We start from the raw sequence: 19,921 nt of genomic DNA, 5'->3' as shown, positions 1-19,921 counted from the left end.
ATCAATCAAAATGCAGTTGGTTTGTTTTTATTTAAGCCATAATAAATTAATAAAATACAGCTAACGGGTGGAATACACTACAAGACTTTAAAATCTGAACTAGACATGACTTGCATACTTTTTGAATGTTTCAGATAGAAACACACTAACTGATTAAATCTGTTGCATAGACTTTCAGACTGAACATCTGGGCAAAATCTGTGCAAAAGTCTTGTAGTGTATTTTGGTCTTTACTAACACAATTAAAAACATGATTTGATAAAAAACATGATTTTCGAAAAATTGCCTCCTGTGGGGCTCCAGTGGTCATGTGGTGGTGCTGGAGGTGTTGTTTCCGATCCGGACTGACATAGGGGTGTCTCGGTCAGAAAGTTAGGGGGCAGCATGGTCTTGATGCGCCTCATTACAAGCCTCTCGAAGCACTTCATGATGATGGGTGTGAGTGCAACGGGGCGGTAATCAGTGAGGCAGGACACAGCAGACTTCTTCGGCACTGGGACGTGAAATGTAAAAGTAAAACTAAGACTACTAATACATTATTTAACAAAATAAATGAAAATAAGTTAAATTATTTTAGATGAAATTCCTTTTATCGAATGAATTTGTCAGTAACACCAAAATAATCTAGCCTACCATTTTGTCATTTATCATTTGTTTCAGAGTTTTACAGTTGTCCAGTCATATTCATTCATTACCCTAATGTTATTGTGCATAAAATGTGAATAAATGTTAAATTATAGGCCTAAGAGTATACTAATTGTTGTTGTTGTTTTTGTGAGATTTATTGAGGAAAACAAGTACTCACGCATTGTAAAATAGTGTACAAGCATGCTGTATAGGCCGGGGTTTGAAAAATAGTGAGAGCGGTGGTAGGGTGTAAAATAATATTCCTAATATTACCAATAAATGCTATAAATCATAAACTTTTATAAATATAATGAATAGTAGGTTAACAAATTATTAATGTATACCTATAAACAGGGTTTTCCATGCACAGCTCTCAGTCGCTGGCCTCCGGAGCCACCCAGCATATTCTCTGTCAACAATTTTGTTTATGGGAAATTGTTTTATATGACTAACGTTAACAATGGCTTGCTGTGAGATCATGCGACGAAAAACATGCCCAAAATAAAAACTTTTACACAACTCCCAACTATATTAGCTTCCTAAAGTGTGTCAATGCATCGTGTCATTACGGGTGTGCTTACCCACGCACCCACTTAGTGAAATTGACCCCTTGTTAAATTTCAGGTTCCTTTCGAACACTAAATTTCATTAAGACTGTCTGTGTTTTGGATCACCATTAAAATCTCAAATCAGAAATAGGTTGGATATTGTGAGAGAATTCTTCTGCAGATCTGGGAGCACATAAACAAGACACAGAGAGCCATCAAGCTTTTGAACTAATTTATTTCAGGGAAGACACGTCTTTATATAGTGTACAGTAAGACACCTGTTAAAACCAAATAAGGTATAGAAACTATGTGGAAGAGACATCTTTATATAGTGCACATAAGACACCTGTTATACCAAATAAGGTATAGAAAACAGCATGTCAGACAAAGAATGTTTAGTTTAGAATAAACCCCCTTCCTCCACATTAAACTACGCATAGGCTTCACTTCACATTCATTTATGTGGGCTTTATAAATCTATGGGAAAAATAAATATTTTATACCACGGACAATTAACAGCTATGTAAACTGCATAGACTGAATAATATACGTGTACACTCAGAAGAGTTATAAACTGCTGAATATTCATTCAGAGCTCCATATTTTATTTTTCAATCTGAAAAAAGGTCCGGACTTGTTACAACATTTATATGACTGGGTAAAAGATGGTAGGAAAGTAATTTTTTGCAACTAAAATAGACCTGGGTTACTTTTTCTACATGCAACGTATATATTTTTCTTTCCCCTTTCATAATGTGGTGAAATTACATGTGTTTGCTTAATATCGTTGATGCGTATCCTCACTGTAACGCACTAAAGCATAAAAACTACAAGTCCCTACACGTCCCGCAGTGGAACGGAAACTCGCAGTGGAGAAATTGGCGCTGATCTATCCGGCCCATCGCGACTCCTCTTCCTTTCGCGCCGGTAGCCGAAGAATCGAGCGTCCATGTGCGCAGCGCCCGGGACTTTATAGATCGCCGAGCCCAACGAATCCTAGCCATACCGCAACCTTGTCATGGATCTCAACACTCTGATCGAGGCCCTTCGGGGCACCATGGACGCAAATTTGCGTGAGGCCGCAGAGAGACAGCTGAACGAGGTAAAGTGATCTTGTGATGATGATGATGGTGGCGCTTCGGGCCTTGCGTACCATGATGACAGGAATGTCTCAACTTGGTTCAATAAAAATTATCTTTAACAAAGTTGGCTGGCGTAAACCCATATAGTAAATGTGTGATGCAAGTTGGTTCATTAATTACTGCGTAATATTGTTTAATTATGTAGTTTAATGCGGGATAGCACACGCTAGCATCTCGTGTGAGTTAACTACGTCACCGAGATAAAAGCTCGCGTTAATGTGATAGTATCTAACAGACGATGGGGCACATAAATGTAACATTACTATGCTAAGTGTAAAAGTATAGCCAATATTGTATTTCCCCTCATGTTTCGAACTACAATACTGATGTGAGGGACCAAGTATAAGTTTTATTTCGTGTGCTAGCGCATGTGATGCTAGGCGCTAGTCTCTCACGTGTCAACGTGATGCGGTTGAGGGTTGTTGTCATTTCACTCAGTTCTAGAACACTGACATCTGCCACAGATGATCGCATTAAAATCACACACATTGACGTATATTATCCTTTAAATCTTTATTCTTATGTGCGAATACATCTAACTAACTTATGCGGACCAGATGTATTAACCAGTTGCCTTGGCGTTCCCCGCTTTCGTTTTAGTAACGTTAATCATGCCATTGTGTGTTCCGAGGAATACACTAATACTGCCATAATACGTCATGCCCTAAACCTAGTTTGTTTTTTGTGTTGCTTATATTTCTTTGGCATTTGCTCCTGCCTGACGTGTTTTTGAGCGATTGTATTGACACGAACACCCGTGGTGTATACGCTGTCAATGTTTGCATACCGTGTTTTATTAGTATTATTTAGGAAATGCCAGCCAGCGGAATGTATCGGTGCATTGCAAGATAAGTTTTGCATTATGACGGCGAAGTATAATTGACTGTCTCAAAGTAATGTATAGTTGTGTCAGGAAATGACTGTTGTATTTTTGTCTCCGAGTAATGTTGTTAATAATAAAGCCTGTGCTGTTTTTCTAGTTTGAATGTTTTGTGGTGCATTGTTGTTGGTCATGGTTTTGAATTTCAGGAAACAAATTGATACATCATATACTCTGATTCTGAATGCGGTGATGCTGCTTGTCTAGTTTTCTTTCCAGTATTTGGTTTGTCAGTCTTACTCCCCGAAATATTAATTATTTCAAATACAATTATTATTAATAAATAAACATTCAAACTTTTTTCAAAACCATTTCTGCTTTGAATGTAACTCAGGGTAGTTAATTGTCAGATTGACAGGTACAGAAGTTGTTGCTTTGGTAAGGTGGGTAAGACGATACCCAAGAAACCAGTCCATTGTTGCTCATTGTTTAACACTCTTGTAAAATTTTAATTCTTTAATCTCACTTGTGACTAATGGCTAATGTCTATCGAGGACATATTTGTGTAATGAATGGGCTAAAGAAGAGCTTTGCTGATGCCTGCTGTGGTTTCCAATGACACGGTCACCAAGTTGGCAGACCTCCAGGCTGCCCCATGTGGAGAACAGGCTTGGATTCCTGTGTGCTGACGCTTCACAGGGGTCGAGATGGAGGAAGAGAACTGCCACGTGTTTTCACATATTTTATTCACAGCTGTAATTGCCACAATATGCGTTAAACTCTGTATTTTACAATGTATTTACAGGAAGGTAAACGCATTGTTGAGATGACCATAAGATAGAGAAGCTTGATACATCCTAATTGCCTTCAATGTGCTTCTTTCAGCAGAAATCAAAGCTGACTTGTGCATTTTGTATGTTTGTGGTCTGTGTTAAATGCCAGAGGTTACAAGTAGATGTTTTTTCAGAAGTTTTGGGATTTCTTAAAATCCAACAGCAACACGGGGTAGATAAGCTGTTTTACCCTGGTAATTAATGTTATTTATGATATGTGTTGAATGTTTGTAGTTTGTAATGACTCATCTTTTTCCTCTCTACAGGGCCATACCCAGGTCAACTTTGTGTCTACACTACTGCGGGTGACCATGTCCGATCAGTTGGATTTGCCCGTACGGCAGGCAGGTACGTTGACGGTTCAAGGAATCCAGAGTTCGCCTCCTCCCCAGCATAAGCCAGTGTTATTCAGAACGTTGCTGTCATATTTATGAAGCGTAAGCGGGTGTAATGCACTCAATCCTCCTCCTCACTGCAGGGCTCCAGACTGCATCTAAATGGTCGCATTTTTCGAGACAGCACGAGCTATTTCTACCATAACTCTACAAGTGCATGTGCGACCTGCAAATTTAGAATTTTTCTAGTTGTTGTTTCACATGGAGAGACGAGTAGAACGCAAGCCGCCTCTAGTGCAGGCTGTGTGTGATCGTCAACTGCGCGCCAGTGCACTCAAGTCATCATTGACAAGTTTACACACAACGTGTGCGCATTACTAAATATCACTGTTTGCTGTGACAGATTTCTTGTGGGTGAGGGTTAAGTTTTATTTGTCGTTATATTTACATGTGTTGTGATCATGAGGATAAGTGCCCTTAATAGGGGTCGACCGATTATCGAACTGGACGATATTAAGTGTTTTTTCGATTTTCGACATCAGACATTTTAAAAGCCGATTTGCCAATAAAGTCATTTTAATTTTGAAATGTGCCATTTGGCTCTGATGCAGCCAAGGATTTAGAGAGAGTCCGGCCTATCAACGCAGGAGGCATAAATGTTCAGACACACATTACAATACCCGTCTTGGCAAGTATACACACAAGTTTTCAGTGAGTGGATGTGAACAGAGAGATTCTGTAAGAAGTGTTATTCCTTTGTCTTAACGCGCCATGGTTTTGTTCAAAGTTTTTGTCAGTGCTCTTGTGATTCTTAATTTTGAACACGTTTCATTTTTACACCAGACATGTATACTCGGTCTACTTGACCATGTAATAATCGACATCGGCCCTGAAAAGTGCATATCGGTAGACCTCTTGTCTCAATAAAATCATCGTATGAACGTAATAACACAAGACCTTTCATTTAGCTTTAATGTGTATTACTGTTAACATTTAAATGTATACTTTTTGACAAGCACAATTTCTGTTGGTTCAAATGAGTTCAGATTAGTTACTCTATTTTAAATAAGCAGAACCAAACCGGCTGTCATCCAGTAACTTATTTGTCAGTGTCAGTGAAACTCATTTTGAGGATGAAATGTGATAAATTGCATTGCAGGCTGAAATGAAAGTGTGCCCCTAAATCTTTTACTTGCACTACTAAAAATTTAAGTCCGGGGCTAAAGTGCTCCTAGTAAAAAAGTTAGTCTGGAGCCCGGCCTCACTGTCACATTATGACCATCTCCCCATCATGCCTTCAGTGTCAGATGTCTTGTGTTGACACGGAGCAGAGAGATTCCACTTTGTGTTTGCGTGCAGCATTAACACTCAGGCTCGATGCCTATGAGGTGTTAAATCAATGTTGTTGTTTTTAGATGTGCTAAATTGTATCGTTCTTAAGTGAATGAAATCATTAGTGAGTTGTCAGAATGACTAGTCGTGAGTGGAGATCAAATTATACCTGTGTGCATAGACTGCTTGTAACATGGGGACCAGTATGTTTTGCATATTTGTACTACAAAATAAGAAAGGTTTGTCTTTGAAATGAGAGCCGCAGTGTATTTAAGCTTGCCCGGATTTTTGCACAATAGCATTCGAACTTTTAAAGGATGGTTCACCAAACAAGACAAATTCTTTCCTCACCCTCATGTCTTTGACTCACCCTCTGTAACCTGTATGACTTTCTTTCGCAAGATATATATTGAAGAACATTGGCCCAGGTTTACTTCCATAGTATAGACACAAAACCACTGAGACTTTAAAAACCTGTATAGGACTACTTCGTTGAACACAAATTATATTTTGAATGACATGAGGGTGAGTAAATGAGGACAACATCTTAATTTCTGTGTGAACTGTTCCTTTAAGGATTTTTTATATTTGTCCTAGAGATTGTCATTACTTTTTGAAGACCGATCGCTTTGTGTGCAGCACACGTTCTGAAACCGTACCTGTCTGGTTATGATAAAGTTTGTAATGTTATGTACATAGATGTGGTTTTGTTGCATTCTCGTGGCTTGCTATTTGTTTTTAAAGTCTTCCATTTTGATTAAAGTGGAAACGTTCATCTCGTTCTGCATTTGTCGAACTGCCAGTGCCTTATTTGCAACATGACATATTACTGAAGAACTTTGTGCTCATAACTGAGTTAGGAGCAGCACTCGCACGCAGTACATTCTTCTAATAGTTTGTGTCTTCTGTGGTGTAAAAAACACGTATAACTTATTTAGCAGTGAACAGATTTTTTTTAGATTATCGCTTACACTAAAATAGCACAGATGTATGATCTTTGTGCGGATTACCCCTGCTTTTTACTGTTCAGGAACCCTGTAACTATGAACTTGTGAACTGTCAAAACATGGTGAACAAGTCTCTTTAAATGCTATTTATCACAAGTAAAATGTATAAAGGACAAAAGGAGCCACTGGACTCTCAGCTCCCTTCTTCTGTGGCCTTATGGGGAAGAAAAACAGGAGTCCATTGTTGCATACTTGACCATTTCAACAGATGCATTAGGTCATCAGGATATTGTTTCAGACGGTTTCATTAATGTTGTGTATTCTGACTTTCTAATTTTGTCTATAATGTTGTAGGGTAGTTTGTTCATCCAGACAAGGGATGGGTGGGGATGTTCATATTGACAGTTTATCGATCATACAAATTGATATTTTTATATAATAATTTAATACGTTTTTAAATAACTATTAAATTATACATGTTTTTCAGTTTTCTTTATGGTAAAAGAAAATGTGTGAGGACAAGCGTGTGACCAGGTGTAAATGCCCTCCGAAAAGTTTGAGACAGATTACAATCCAATCACGCAAACCACTTGACAAAACTGGACAAGTTGAATTAATCTGATTGTTGACGCCACATTTTGCAGCTTTGCTCGTGTTCGTTGTTTTAAATGTAGATGCACGACAATTGCCCTCATAATGCGCTGTGCATTTTCTGTCTTGGCGTGTCCACACCGCAGCGAAATGAAGCTCAGCAAAGAAAATCAAATAGCAAAGCTACTACAAGGTAATTTCGGAGCTAGCAATCAATTTCCTTTACATAAACTTTCTGTATCTCATGTATGCATTGCATCAACAGTCTCCCGTGCGTTTGGGAAAGGAGAAAACTGCGCTACCTGTGGTTTCCCTGCCTTCTCTTAGACATGGTGTAAAAATTAGAGCCCGACCGATATGGATTTTTGGGGGCCGATGCCGATATTAACTTGAAAAGAGCCGATTTATAAGCCGATATTTTGATTTTGAAAATAAACTGGATATTAGCATTTCCTATAAACTGCACTTACACAACATTCAATAGCAAAATATCTGCCTGTTCTAGGTATGTGGGCTGTATAAACCATTTTCCAGAAGGGATGTTAAAAAAAGCCTTAGATTACAGTCTCAATGACTAAACAATTGCACATCTACAGTATATATTTTTCAATGATCATAAAACAGTCTGGTTTTAAACATTTAACACTTTTATTTACTTCCAGTTGAAGCTGGTTTTAACAGTGTGTACTGTAAATAAATTATAAGTTAAAGTAAAAGAGCTATACCAAACAAATTCAATATTCCACAAAACCATAATAAAATTAAAATAAGTTAAATGTATAGCTACATATACAATAAATAAATATAAAATAAAAAATAAATAAATAATACCAAAATATAATTAAAACAATGTAGAATGTTCTCAATATATACAGCACACAGGCAAGAGGTTTTCCTCCTTCACTACTTTTTACAAATTATACTTTTAGACTTTTACTCTGTCTACCTCTGAACTTTAATATTTGAACAGTGTTTTGAAAAATGTCTTGAACAGGGTGCTCCTTAGTACTGCCAGTTGAGAAGTGGCAGGTTGTAGTACAGGAAGCACAACATCTCTGCCTTGGAACCTGTTAGAGAGCTCCTCCTATCTTGATAGATGGCCCCCACAGTGCTGAATACCCTCTCACTAGGGACAGATGAAGGTGGAGGAGTGAGAAACCTCCTGGCCAATGGAGCCAGAGTCTGGAAGCGGCCAGCGTTTTTCATAACATGAGTGAAGCATGAGACTCTGTTTCTCATGTTTTATCGGCCGTTATAAACGCCGATGCCGATTTAAATGCCATTAGCTCATATCGGCCGATAATATCGGCCGGCCGATACATCGGTCGGGCTCTAGTAAAAATACCAATGTGAAATATGAATGTGTAAAAAAGTTTGTATTTTATATCGTATCATTCGGATAACGCTGGCTCTCGGTTAGTGAAATCAGCATCCATAAATAAGGGATAAGATGCAGCCCCTCAGACTTGGCATTTACATTTATTCATTTAGAAGTGATTTACAACTGAGAGAGCATTTAACATTTCGCCTTGACCATTATCCATTACATCGCATCTTAAACAACCCTGTTGCACATCATATTGTTAGATTTGGGATAGAGAGAATTGCTCATTCAGCAGCAGGCAGGATTACTCTCATCCGGACACACGAGCCATTCTGTCAGCATTCTGATGTCCAACAGTCTCTGATCCAAACCAGTCCTTATCACCACTAACGCATTCAGCGCACACAAACTCCACATATACGTGGTATGACTTTCGGTGTTTGTTTTAGACTGCCACGACAGGAAGTGATGGAATTTCTTGATGCTGAGTGTGCAGTTGTTTAGCTCTGAATGCACAATTTACTGAAGCTGTGTGAAAAGCATTGAGACACAATCTGTTCTCACACCTGCCTGGCTTTTCAACAAATGCACAGCTGCAGCGTGACTTTGCTTGAATGCCCATGTGACGTCAAGAAAGTCAAACCCTGGTAAAAGCCACTAAACTTATTTTTTGATTTTAGGGGCACTTTAAAGGTCAGCCAGAAATCGTACACATTTTCAATATGAAGTATATATTTTGTGTGACTATGGCACAAGGTTGCATTGTAATACTTGCGTTTACTCTCTGAACAGGTACACACCATGGTACTTTAATGCCCAATAAAGCTGCTGTCATTTACATATTATTTGTTTCCATCGTCAGACATAAAAGAATCATTACAGATTATTTGTGGTGCTTGGAAACTGTTTTGTAATCATTCACTCACTCAAAAGTATGCCGCAGTTTGTAACGCAATGGTCCGGGTGACTGTGTAATGCATGCTTTGCCGCTTCAGAAACAATGCAGCAAAACATTACATAAAAAGATGGTGATCTCTATCTAAAAAATTATTCATTTTGAAACTATGGTGGAACAAATTAAACCGTGATGGGCCACCAGAGTCAAAGTAATGTATGGGAAACACTGCTCTTACCATGTCCTGTATGGTTGATGTTGTTCAGGTGTGATCTACCTGAAGAACATGATAACACAGTACTGGAGTGAAGGGGAAAATGCAAACGCTGAAGTACCCTCCAGTAACATCCCAGAAGAGGACAGGCAGTTCATTCGAGATAACATAGTTGAAGCCATCATCCAATCCCCAGAGCGCATTAGGTAACTAACACACACACACACTGGAGAACTGGAGTCACATGTTCATTGCTAACTTTTGTCTTTTCACTTCCAACTAAGAGTGCAACTCACAACCTGCATTCACCACATGATCAAGCACGACTACCCTGGTAGATGGACCGCCATCGTGGACAAGATTGGCTTGTACCTGCAGTCTGACAACAGTGGCTGCTGGCTGGGCATCCTGATGTGCCTGTATCAGCTGGTCAAGATTTACGAGTAAGATAAACGCTTATTTGCCCACAAGACACATTTATCAAGTTTTTTAGGGTCAGATCTGTTTCTTTAAACAGTATGTACTATATTTAGTGTACATTTCAGGCCAGGCGTTTGTGTGATGCCACATGACAGTAGCAAGGACAGTGTTGTTTATGCCCAAGTCATGCCACCGCAGTGCCAAATTTAATGAGAGATGCACTTACATATGTGCAACTAAATGCTACTAACTATCAGACAACACAAGAAGTGTTTCTGTAAGATTGTGAAAAACAGGAACATTGTTTATTAAATGAACTTACACTGGTGTAAGTCAACATAAGTGTTGACCCGGTTATGGTGCCTTAACAACCCTGATACAACAGTCTTTACATGGTCTCACACAATATCTGTTAAAGGGATAGTGCACCCAAAAAATTAATAAGCTGTCATCATTTACTCAAACCTTTATACTTTGCTTTGTTCTGTTAAACACAAAGCAAGATATTTGGAAGAATGTTAGCAATTTCTGGGACATCACTCTCTTCCATAGTAGAAACATTTTTGATATTTTGAAGAATTTAGGGAAGCAAAGTTCTGGGGCACCTTTGACTACCATTTTAAATGTTCAATGGTGCACCAGAACTGTTTGATATTCCACATTCTCCAAAACATATTTTGTGTTCAACAGAACAAAGAAATATAAACAGATTTGGAACAACTTGAGGGTGAGTAAACGATGACAGCATTTTCATTTTCGGGTAAACTATCCCCAAGTGAGTGTTTTGAGAGTGACGAAAAACACAACTTGTATTTGACTCTATTTGTGCTGTTCATGTAAACAAAACAATATTACTACACCATTTAGCAGTTATGAAGTCCTGATGTCGCTCTGTGCTTTTATAAGATATAAGAAGCCAGAGGAGCGCCAGCCGTTGGTCGCTGCCATGCAGATCTTCATGCCCATGTTGAAGGAGCGTTTCATTCAGCTACTGCCAGACCCATCCGGCGATTCTGTCCTAGTGCAGAAACAGATCTTCAAGATCCTCTACGCTCTCTTCCAGGTATCATCATCACCGACGCCTTTGTTACTGCTGCACCTGCAGTTTAATAGAATAACAGCTTTCACTGTTCAGATGTGTTCATTGAATGATCTGTTTTACAGTACAACCTCCCTCTCGAGCTGATCAATAGGCAGAATCTGACTGAGTGGATGGAGATTCTGAAGACAGTTGTGGACAGAGATGTACCTCCAGTAAGGATGTTTGCTTGACTTAATATGTTGTGTTTAGTATGTTATAAGGTAGGATGTGTAAAGGAATTGTTCACTTTCAACATACATTTTCATGATAATTTACTCGCTCTAAGATTCATATGTATTTATTTCTTTAGTCGTGAATTAAGGTTTTTGATGAAAACATTCCAGGATTATTCTCCATATAGTGGACTCCAAACTTTAATCGATACCAGACGATGAACGAGTGTCTTATCTAGCGACACTGTTGGTCATTTTCTTAAAACAATTATATGCTTTATAAACACAAATGGTCGCCTGGCTCTGTTCTGCGATGCACGATCACGACTTCACGTATTACGTAATTAGGTTGAAAAGGTCACACTTGATGTAGGTGTAATCCAGGATACTCTCACGAAATTACTATTTTAAACAAAAAACTAACAAAGACAATTGAATGGGTGTTAGTGAACATTCAACTATTTCTCCAGTATTTGTAAACACTGACACGGTACGGCCTAGGTCAAGCGTGACCTTTTCAACGTTCAACCTTAATTTCTTTTCGACTAAAGAAGAAAATACATAAACATCTTGGATGACAACAGGGGTGGGAAAATTATCATGAAAATGAATGTTGAAAGTGAACAATTCCTTTAAGGAATGATTGGCTGTGGGTGGACGGTGTGCGTAGTGTCAGTCTGCGTTTAGTGCGGTCCACAGTCTGTGTCTTGCAGATCGTGTGACCGTACTCACACCACACTCACAGCCACAGAATGACTGGAGATCATAGTACTGGCTCAGTGACGTCTACATGACCCTCCACCACTGACCAGCCTCCATATTCTCCTACAAAATCCCTTAAAGTCAACATGGATGTATTAAATCATTCATGTTTAGAATAATAAATATGTCTGCAATACGTATAATAGGGTGTTTAAAAGTCTGTTTGACTGAACTGAATGCTTACTGCATTTTAAAAGTGCTTGCGGGGGATGTTTTGCAGGAGACCCTGCAGGTGGATGAAGACGAGAGGCCCGAGCTGCCCTGGTGGAAATGCAAGAAGTGGGCGCTCCACATCCTTGCACGGCTCTTTGAGAGGTACAGCCAGAGGCATTTACATCACTTCCTCCCATGAGCACTACAGATAGAGTTCTCATGGTTGACTCACCACCCACTGAACCTCAGCCCACGGCGGGCAGTTATTTATTTTCAGCGGAAGAATTTGAACGTTACTGAGATTCTCGCATGTTTGTTGTGGTTCCTGACAGATACGGCAGCCCTGGAAACACAACCAAAGAGTACACAGAGTTTGCAGAGCTTTTCCTCAAGGGTTACGCCGTGGCTGCACAACAGGTACAGCGTAGATGTCAACAGGTTGGGGTCTTCTAACAAGAGCTGGAGAACTGACCACCTTTTTTGTTCCTCTAGGTCCTGTTGAAGGTCTTGTATCAGTATAAGGAGAAGCAATACATGGCTCCAAGAGTCTTACAGCAGGCACTGAATTACATCAACCAGGGAATCGCACACGCCGTTACTTGGAAAAACCTGAAGCCCCACATCCAAGTATGTCGACATTGGATTTGATCAAGTTTGTGATGATATTAGCTTTAATCCCACCTCATCCAATCAGAATTCAATATGAACTTTCGATTATATATCTTGTGTGTTCACAGGGAATCATTCAGGACGTAGTGTTCCCCCTCATGTGCTACACAGACAGCGACGAAGAACTCTGGCAGGAAGACCCGTACGAGTACATCCGCATGAAATTCGGTTAGAGCTACACTATCTTCTGGTTTATCACTATAAAATGTCATCAGCTCAGAAGTCGTGTAGGTCTCATGCTTTCCATCTTTACTTCTCCCTAGATGTGTTTGAAGACTTTATCTCTCCGACCACAGCGGCACAGACGTTGCTCTTCACCGCATGCAACAAAAGGAAGGAGGTGGGTGTTTGGAAGACGCCATCTGGCACGATGAAGCCAGTGATGTAAACGGGTTTGGTTTAGAATCGCTGCCAACCTTCATGTGTCCAATCAGCACCTTTCATTTCCCTTAAGAGATCTAAGGAAAGCTAATGAGATCAGGCAGAAAAAGTTTGTTTTCCCATGGATGAGTTTGGTTTAGTTTTTTATATTTTAGTTCATTTTTATATTTTTAAATTGAAAATGTTAGTTAAATCTCAAGCTTGTTGAACCTATTCAGAAAGTCTCTATTGATTGGCTGTGGGTGGACGGTGTGCGTAGTGTCCGTCTGCGTTTAGTGCGGTCCACAGTCTGTGTCTTGCAGACCGTGTGACCGTACTCACACCACACTCACAGCCACAGAATGACTGGAGATCATAGTACTGGCTCAGTGACGTCTACATGACCCTCCACCACTGACCAGCCTCCATATTCTCCTACAAACCCCCACATGACGCGATTCAGAGGATGACCAGCTCTTCAAAGTCTTCTAAATCCTGAGGTTTTATCTTTCGCATTGTTTTATAACAGGTGTTGCAGAAGTCCATGGGGTTTTGTTATCAGATCCTCACAGATCCCGCTTCAGACCCACGGAAAAAAGATGGCGCTCTTCACATGATCGGCTCGCTCGCGGAGATACTTCTGAAGGTGAATGGACTTGATTGACTTATATTTTCACTCTTGCCAAATAACAAAGTGTGTCTGGCTGGTGCTGCAACAGATGGGATTTCTAAAATATATTTTTCAATAAAAATGCAAATGTTCATTATATTCAGGAAATCTAAGTCTTTCTTATTTTTTTCCTGAACAGAGAAAGATCTACAAAGACCAGATGGAGTTCATGTTGCAGAACCATGTCTTCCCTCTGTTTCGCAGTGAGCTAGGTTACATGAGAGCCAGGGTGAGATTGAGACATTTTAGTCATTATCACTCTGTAGTAAAGCACAGGTTGTCAATAGGTTTGGCACGGTAGTTCGGCCACACAATTACATTACATATCCACCATCGTTTTACTTATAGAAATACAATCCTTTTCAGTTGTACAATGTCCACTTTTGTAATAAAATAAGATTTGTATGATCCATATACATGAGGAGCTAGCTACAGATATAAAGTAATGCAAACATATATTTTTCTTGTTCACATGATGTAATCGGTAACACCTATGTGCTATTTGCTATTCCCTGGGAAAATATACTGCCCTATTCCTAGTTGTCAGTTATCTTTTAAACCAGGACTTTTCTTCACCCATACATTGAAAAAAGCTATGGAATCCTTTTTGTGCGAAATTCTTTAATATAAAGTTTATTTGGATAAGACTTGCTGTCAAATATAAAAGTTACCTAGATTCATCTTTTTTTAATGCTAGATTTATTTTGTTATATTGTTCCACAGTTCATAATACTGCCTGAATGTGAATCATTTCCTGTCTGATGCTGGCCGAACGCTGCTAAACATGTGTTTTGCCTCTAGGCTTGCTGGGTGCTTCATTACTTCTGTGAGGTGAAGTTTAAGATTGACCAGAACCTACAGACTGCCCTGGAGCTCACCCGTCACTGTCTCATTAATGACAATGAGATGCCGGTTAAAGTGGAGGCTGCCATCGCCCTCCAGGTGCTCATCAGTAATCAGGAGAAAGGTACCGCTCACATTTCCTGTCCTTATCAAACTCATTTAATTAAAAAAAACAATTTTCTCTAATCACTGATTAGATATGGCTAACTTTCTTTCTCTCCCGGTCAGCCAAAGATTACATCACTCCCTTCATCCGACCCGTGATGCAGGCCCTCCTCCAAATTGTACGCGAGACAGAGAACGACGACCTTACCAACGTCATACAGAAAATGATTTGCGAGTACAGCGAGGAAGTGACGCCCATTGCCGTGGAGATGACCCAGCATTTGGTATGACCAAGCTATTCAATCCGCCTATAGAGTTATGATTCATCCAAAATTATATGTATTGAGAGCTGTGAAGGTTCTTATAGGACGTGTGCGTGCATTCATGTTAAACTCTGCTCTATCAGGCCATGACCTTCAACCAGGTGATCCAGACAGGACCTGATGAGGAAGGAGGTGATGACAAAGCAGTTACCGCCATGGGCATCCTCAACACCATTGACACGCTGTTGAGTGTTGTGGAGGACCATAAAGAAGTAAGAGATGAGCCATGTAGATGAGAGAATCATGAGTTGTTCTCTCTTGCCTGTTGCACGATGACTTAATTCTAGCCACCCACAACTAGATGCAAACATGTAGTGGTGCCAATTCTAAACAAAGTGCCTTTTAGGTTGGTTTTGAGCTTTCTTTTAATAGCCCTGTGGAAACCTGCACGTATTAATGCAGTAGATGCTTTCTTAGGAAAGATATTTCATGCAGTAGCTCCAGAAAGCATTTAGACATTTAAAGGGCTAGTTCACAAAAATGGAAATTCAAGGATGGAATTACAAGTGAGAGTAAATTACAGAATTTTCTTTTTTTGGATGAACTCTCCCTTTAGGCAAACTTAAAATATAAGCTTCGAAGCATTGTGTCTGTCCAGTCAAAGAACAAGGCACTACTTTTTATACGACAGAAATATATATGCAGGTCTGATTATACTTATTCTCACTCCTGATTGGTTGTTTTCAGATCACCCAGCAGTTGGAAGGCATCTGTCTGCAGGTCATCGGCACAGTCCTGCAGCAGCACGTCCTAGGTAAGATTCACACAATTAAACGCGCATCACATGTACATGAGACCGTCTGACGTTGTTTACTTTTGGCAGAGTTTTACGAGGAGATCCTGTCTCTGGCTCACAGTCTGACGTGTCAGCAGGTGTCGCCACAGATGTGGCAGCTCCTTCCTCTGGTCTATGAAGTCTTCCAACAAGATGGATTCGACTACTTCACCGGTAACACACAATCTAATGATTCAACCCAAAATGTTCTATGTGGAAACGAGGTTGATGTTAGTTTACTTATGAGTTATGTCATGCGGTACATGTTTTTATTTTAGATATGATGCCTCTCCTCCACAACTATATCACAGTTGACACAGATACTCTGCTGTCTGACACTAAATATCTTGAAATTATCTACAACATGTGTAAAAAGGTAATGAAAACGCCCCCTTGAGCACAAATATTTGTTTAAAAATCGGTTGCAATGTGAGTGAACGTGTTTTCTCTTCAGATTTTGACGGGAGATCCGGGAGAGGACCCAGAATGCCACGCAGCAAAGCTGTTGGAGGTCATCATTTTGCAGTGCAAAGGTCGTGGTATCGACCAGGTTGGTTTTCTGATCTTTGTGACCGCACCACTTCTTTGAACTTTGGTTTTTGGTAGGGATGTAACGTTACTTCGTAGTACGATATTTCGCGTTGCAAAAATGTTACGATGCACATTGTGGAGAGATGAGGATAATTTGTGATATGTTTAATTCTATTCGTTTCCTTGAGCGGTCAAGACGCTACCTACTCTGTGCCAGCACGTCACATGTGCTTATCTCACATATGCGGTAGAGAGAAGGGAAAGCTCAAGACACAGTCTGTGTCTCCACATGGTTTGCAAAGGGTCTTATTTTCCTTCACATTTGCCGGTAAAACACAGCAGACTTGAGCGTGACTGCTGGAATGTCACCCTGAAGCTCATTACTAAGGCAAGCACAAACGTTCTTGTATGCCAATGTTACTTTATCCGCTAACGTGAGCTGTTGCATAAAAACAGCGCTGTTTCGATTGGAGAAGTGAAGTGAGTTGTACTGTACATTAAAAGATTTAATGACATGCAAATGACATACTTGGTTCGATCTTTAGCATGATTGAAGAAATGATTAGATACTTTCTTTTTGAAAGATTAGATTTTTCTCATTCATTACAAGACCGTGCATTCATCAAACACACGTGAGCCAATGGCGTTTGAGTGTGAGCTCTGTCAGAGCGTTTCATTGGTTGAATGCACTGAGTGAATAAACCCGTCACTTTGATTTGGCGACACATTATAAACTTATTACTTTTGTACCTGCAGGTGGTGCCCTTGTTCGTAACGACTGCTCTGGAGCGTTTGACCCGTGAGGTGAAGACCAGCGAGCTGAGGACCATGTGTCTGCAGGTGGCCATCGGCGCACTCTATTACAGCCCTCCACTGCTCCTCAACACATTGGAGAACCTCCGCTTTCCCAACAACACTGAGCCGATAACTAACCACTTCATGTCGCAGTGGCTCAAGGATATCGACTGCTTCCTCGGGTACACATACACTTTCCTTTGCTAGATGCTCTTCTAAACATCTTTCATCTGTTCTGTATGTAATGCAGATTGTTGTGTTTGACTTTGCAGGCTCCATGATCGTAAGATGTGCGTGTTGGGACTGTGTGCTCTCATGGACCTGGAACAGCGGCCTCAAGCTGTTAATCAAGTAGCAGGTCAGCTTGTCCCCGCTGCCATCCTCCTGTTTAACGGCCTGAAGAGAGCCTACACATGCAGGGCCGAGCATGAGAATGACGAAGATGACGATGATGAAAATGGAGGGGAGGAAGAGGAGAACGGTAATGAGCTTTTGGCTCTTTTGAATTAGATTATTTTGGAAATTGGTTATGATGATCAGGGTTTTTTTTGTGATTGTTTGTGCAGCCGAGTTGGGCAGCGATGAAGATGATATCGATGAAGAAGGCCAGGAATATCTTGAAATGCTGGCTAAACAAGCAGGAGAGGATGGTGACGATGAAGACTGGGAGGAAGATGACGCAGAGGAGACGGCTCTTGAGGGCTACACGACCACAGTGGACGATGAAGACAACCTCGTTGATGAATACCAGATCTTCAAAGCCATATTTCAGAGTGAGATTTGCTTAAAATGGGTTTCAAAAAAATCATATGTAAAAGAATGTTAAGCTAATTTGGATCGACCCTCTTCTCTTTAGATATCCAGGCCCGTGACCCAGCGTGGTACCAGGTACTCACGCAATGTCTCGATGAGGAACAAAGAAAACAACTTCAGGACATTGCAACACTTGCAGATCAACGACGAGCAGCACACGGTGAGGCTGAAATATTGCCCTTACAATCATGCAGAACCATAAACTATCTGGCTTCTTTCAAATCATGCCATTTGTTTTTTTTCTTTTGCTTCTAGAATCAAAGATGATCGAGAAGCACGGAGGATACAAGTTCACGGTTCCAGTTGTGCCGAGCAATTTCAACTTCGGCGGCAGCGCCCCAGGAATGAATTGAGCCCTTCTTCCCCTTCCCCTTTCTTACCGTGACTGACTGTAGTGAATGGAAACACGTGTGTTGCTCCCTGACGTAGTGGTTCTGCTCTCTCACTCTTCAAATCCGACTATCAAATTGAACAGCACCAGAAGACGTGGGGAGGCAACCAAACACAACCGATGCCTGGGAAAACAAACCGAGAACTCGAACGCTAAGCAAGTGGGGGAAAAATACGGTTCTGAACTATGTCGTCTAATGGGATCCAACAATAAGAGGGAAACCGTAACAGCGGCTCCCAGTCACATACTACGGGGGCTAAGGAATTGAAATTGAAATCATTGTCACTGTACGGGCCTAAAGGCCCTTCAAGGTTATACCTCTGGCAGTAGTGTGTCAACGTTTTTCTTCATTGACAAAAAAATCAGATCTCATGATATTGTACATACTAGCCCAGGCCACTTGATTTTTAAGGTGCCTGGTCAGACAACCAGAGGCGTTTGTAAGGTGTCAACGTGTATTCAAATGTAGCATATTGGATACTTGTCATAGCACTATGTGATGCCTGATCTCTGTAAATTAATGACTAGCACTTTCATATTGTTCAGGTCTCTTAGCCTTCTGTATCAGACTGCAAATTTTTTTAACTCAGTTGAAAACTATTTAAGAATTTGGAACCTTGTTACCCGAGAGGTGACGTCTATAAGGGTTGGTGTTGAGAGGGCTTCAGTTATAGTGTGTGTGGCAATCAATTGCTTCTTGTAATGATTGTTTTAGGCTCCAAAAGAAAATGCACTTGGTGTTCGATTTGGATAAAGACATTGTAACAAGCACTGAAGTCATTTATATAATTCGTTGGAGCATGAATACAGGCAGTCTCAAGCATTTGGTTGATGTATGGATGAACCACCAGTATACACAACATTAAAAACAATGGCTTTAAATCTTCTTTCGTGCTTGTATCACCTTATCTGAACATTATTTTGAACATTGTCAACTACTTTTTATTTGAATAGTTTCGCAATACCACGTAAGCAGTGATTATTTGGTCAACTTATTGTGTATATTTTAAGATCAAGTATACATTTTGGTCGAAGTACTTAAAGCTTCAATTCATTACTTTTTTGTTAATATAAGTATCAGTAGGGTACATAAAATCACTGCTGCAAATGTTTCCATGCCTTAAAGCAATTTCAAAACCGTAAACCTAATTTAACGGAGGCCTATTATGTCTATTCATTGTCCGGGAAACTGCCCCAGGTTTAATAAGTTGAGATCGTGGGTTTGGTTTCACGAGGAAATTGTGACGTCATTTGACTTATACCTACGTAAAGATAAGTGTCTAATGTAACCTGTAATCTTATTTTTGAAAATGGATGACGATGGAGAGGAAAATGTACCCATTGAAGCTGTAAGTTCATTGAGGCATATGCGTCAAAAGCACCCTCTCTATTGGGATATTCCCATCTCCGACTTTGTGTGCGCTTTTCCAAACGTAATCAAAGTTTGAC

General features: G+C 40.2%; 1 protein-coding gene across 1 annotated transcript; it reads left to right on the top strand.

Moving 5' to 3' along the window:
• Window positions 1-2,023: 2,023 nt before the first annotated feature.
• On the top strand, window positions 2,024-19,358 carry ipo7 (importin 7). Its single transcript, XM_079456746.1, has 25 exons — window positions 2,024-2,277; window positions 4,237-4,318; window positions 9,661-9,814; window positions 9,893-10,051; window positions 10,935-11,091; window positions 11,193-11,282; window positions 12,265-12,359; window positions 12,530-12,614; window positions 12,690-12,824; window positions 12,935-13,034; window positions 13,130-13,206; window positions 13,756-13,872; window positions 14,036-14,125; window positions 14,698-14,863; window positions 14,968-15,128; window positions 15,251-15,379; window positions 15,855-15,921; window positions 15,991-16,116; window positions 16,221-16,318; window positions 16,397-16,492; window positions 17,230-17,450; window positions 17,541-17,749; window positions 17,835-18,041; window positions 18,125-18,241; window positions 18,337-19,358. The coding sequence occupies exons 1-25, from the start codon at window positions 2,194-2,196 to the stop codon at window positions 18,432-18,434; spliced, it is 3,120 nt and encodes a 1,039-aa protein (XP_079312872.1). The 5' UTR covers window positions 2,024-2,193; the 3' UTR covers window positions 18,435-19,358.
• The last annotated feature ends 563 nt before the right edge of the window (window positions 19,359-19,921 follow it).

The sequence above is a fragment of the Barbatula barbatula genome, assembly GCF_947034865.1.
Source record: "Barbatula barbatula genome assembly, chromosome: 1".
Lineage (NCBI taxonomy): Eukaryota > Metazoa > Chordata > Actinopteri > Cypriniformes > Nemacheilidae > Barbatula > Barbatula barbatula.
The sequence above is the reverse complement of the archived record's forward strand: the minus strand, read 5'-3'. Positions and strand labels throughout refer to the sequence as shown.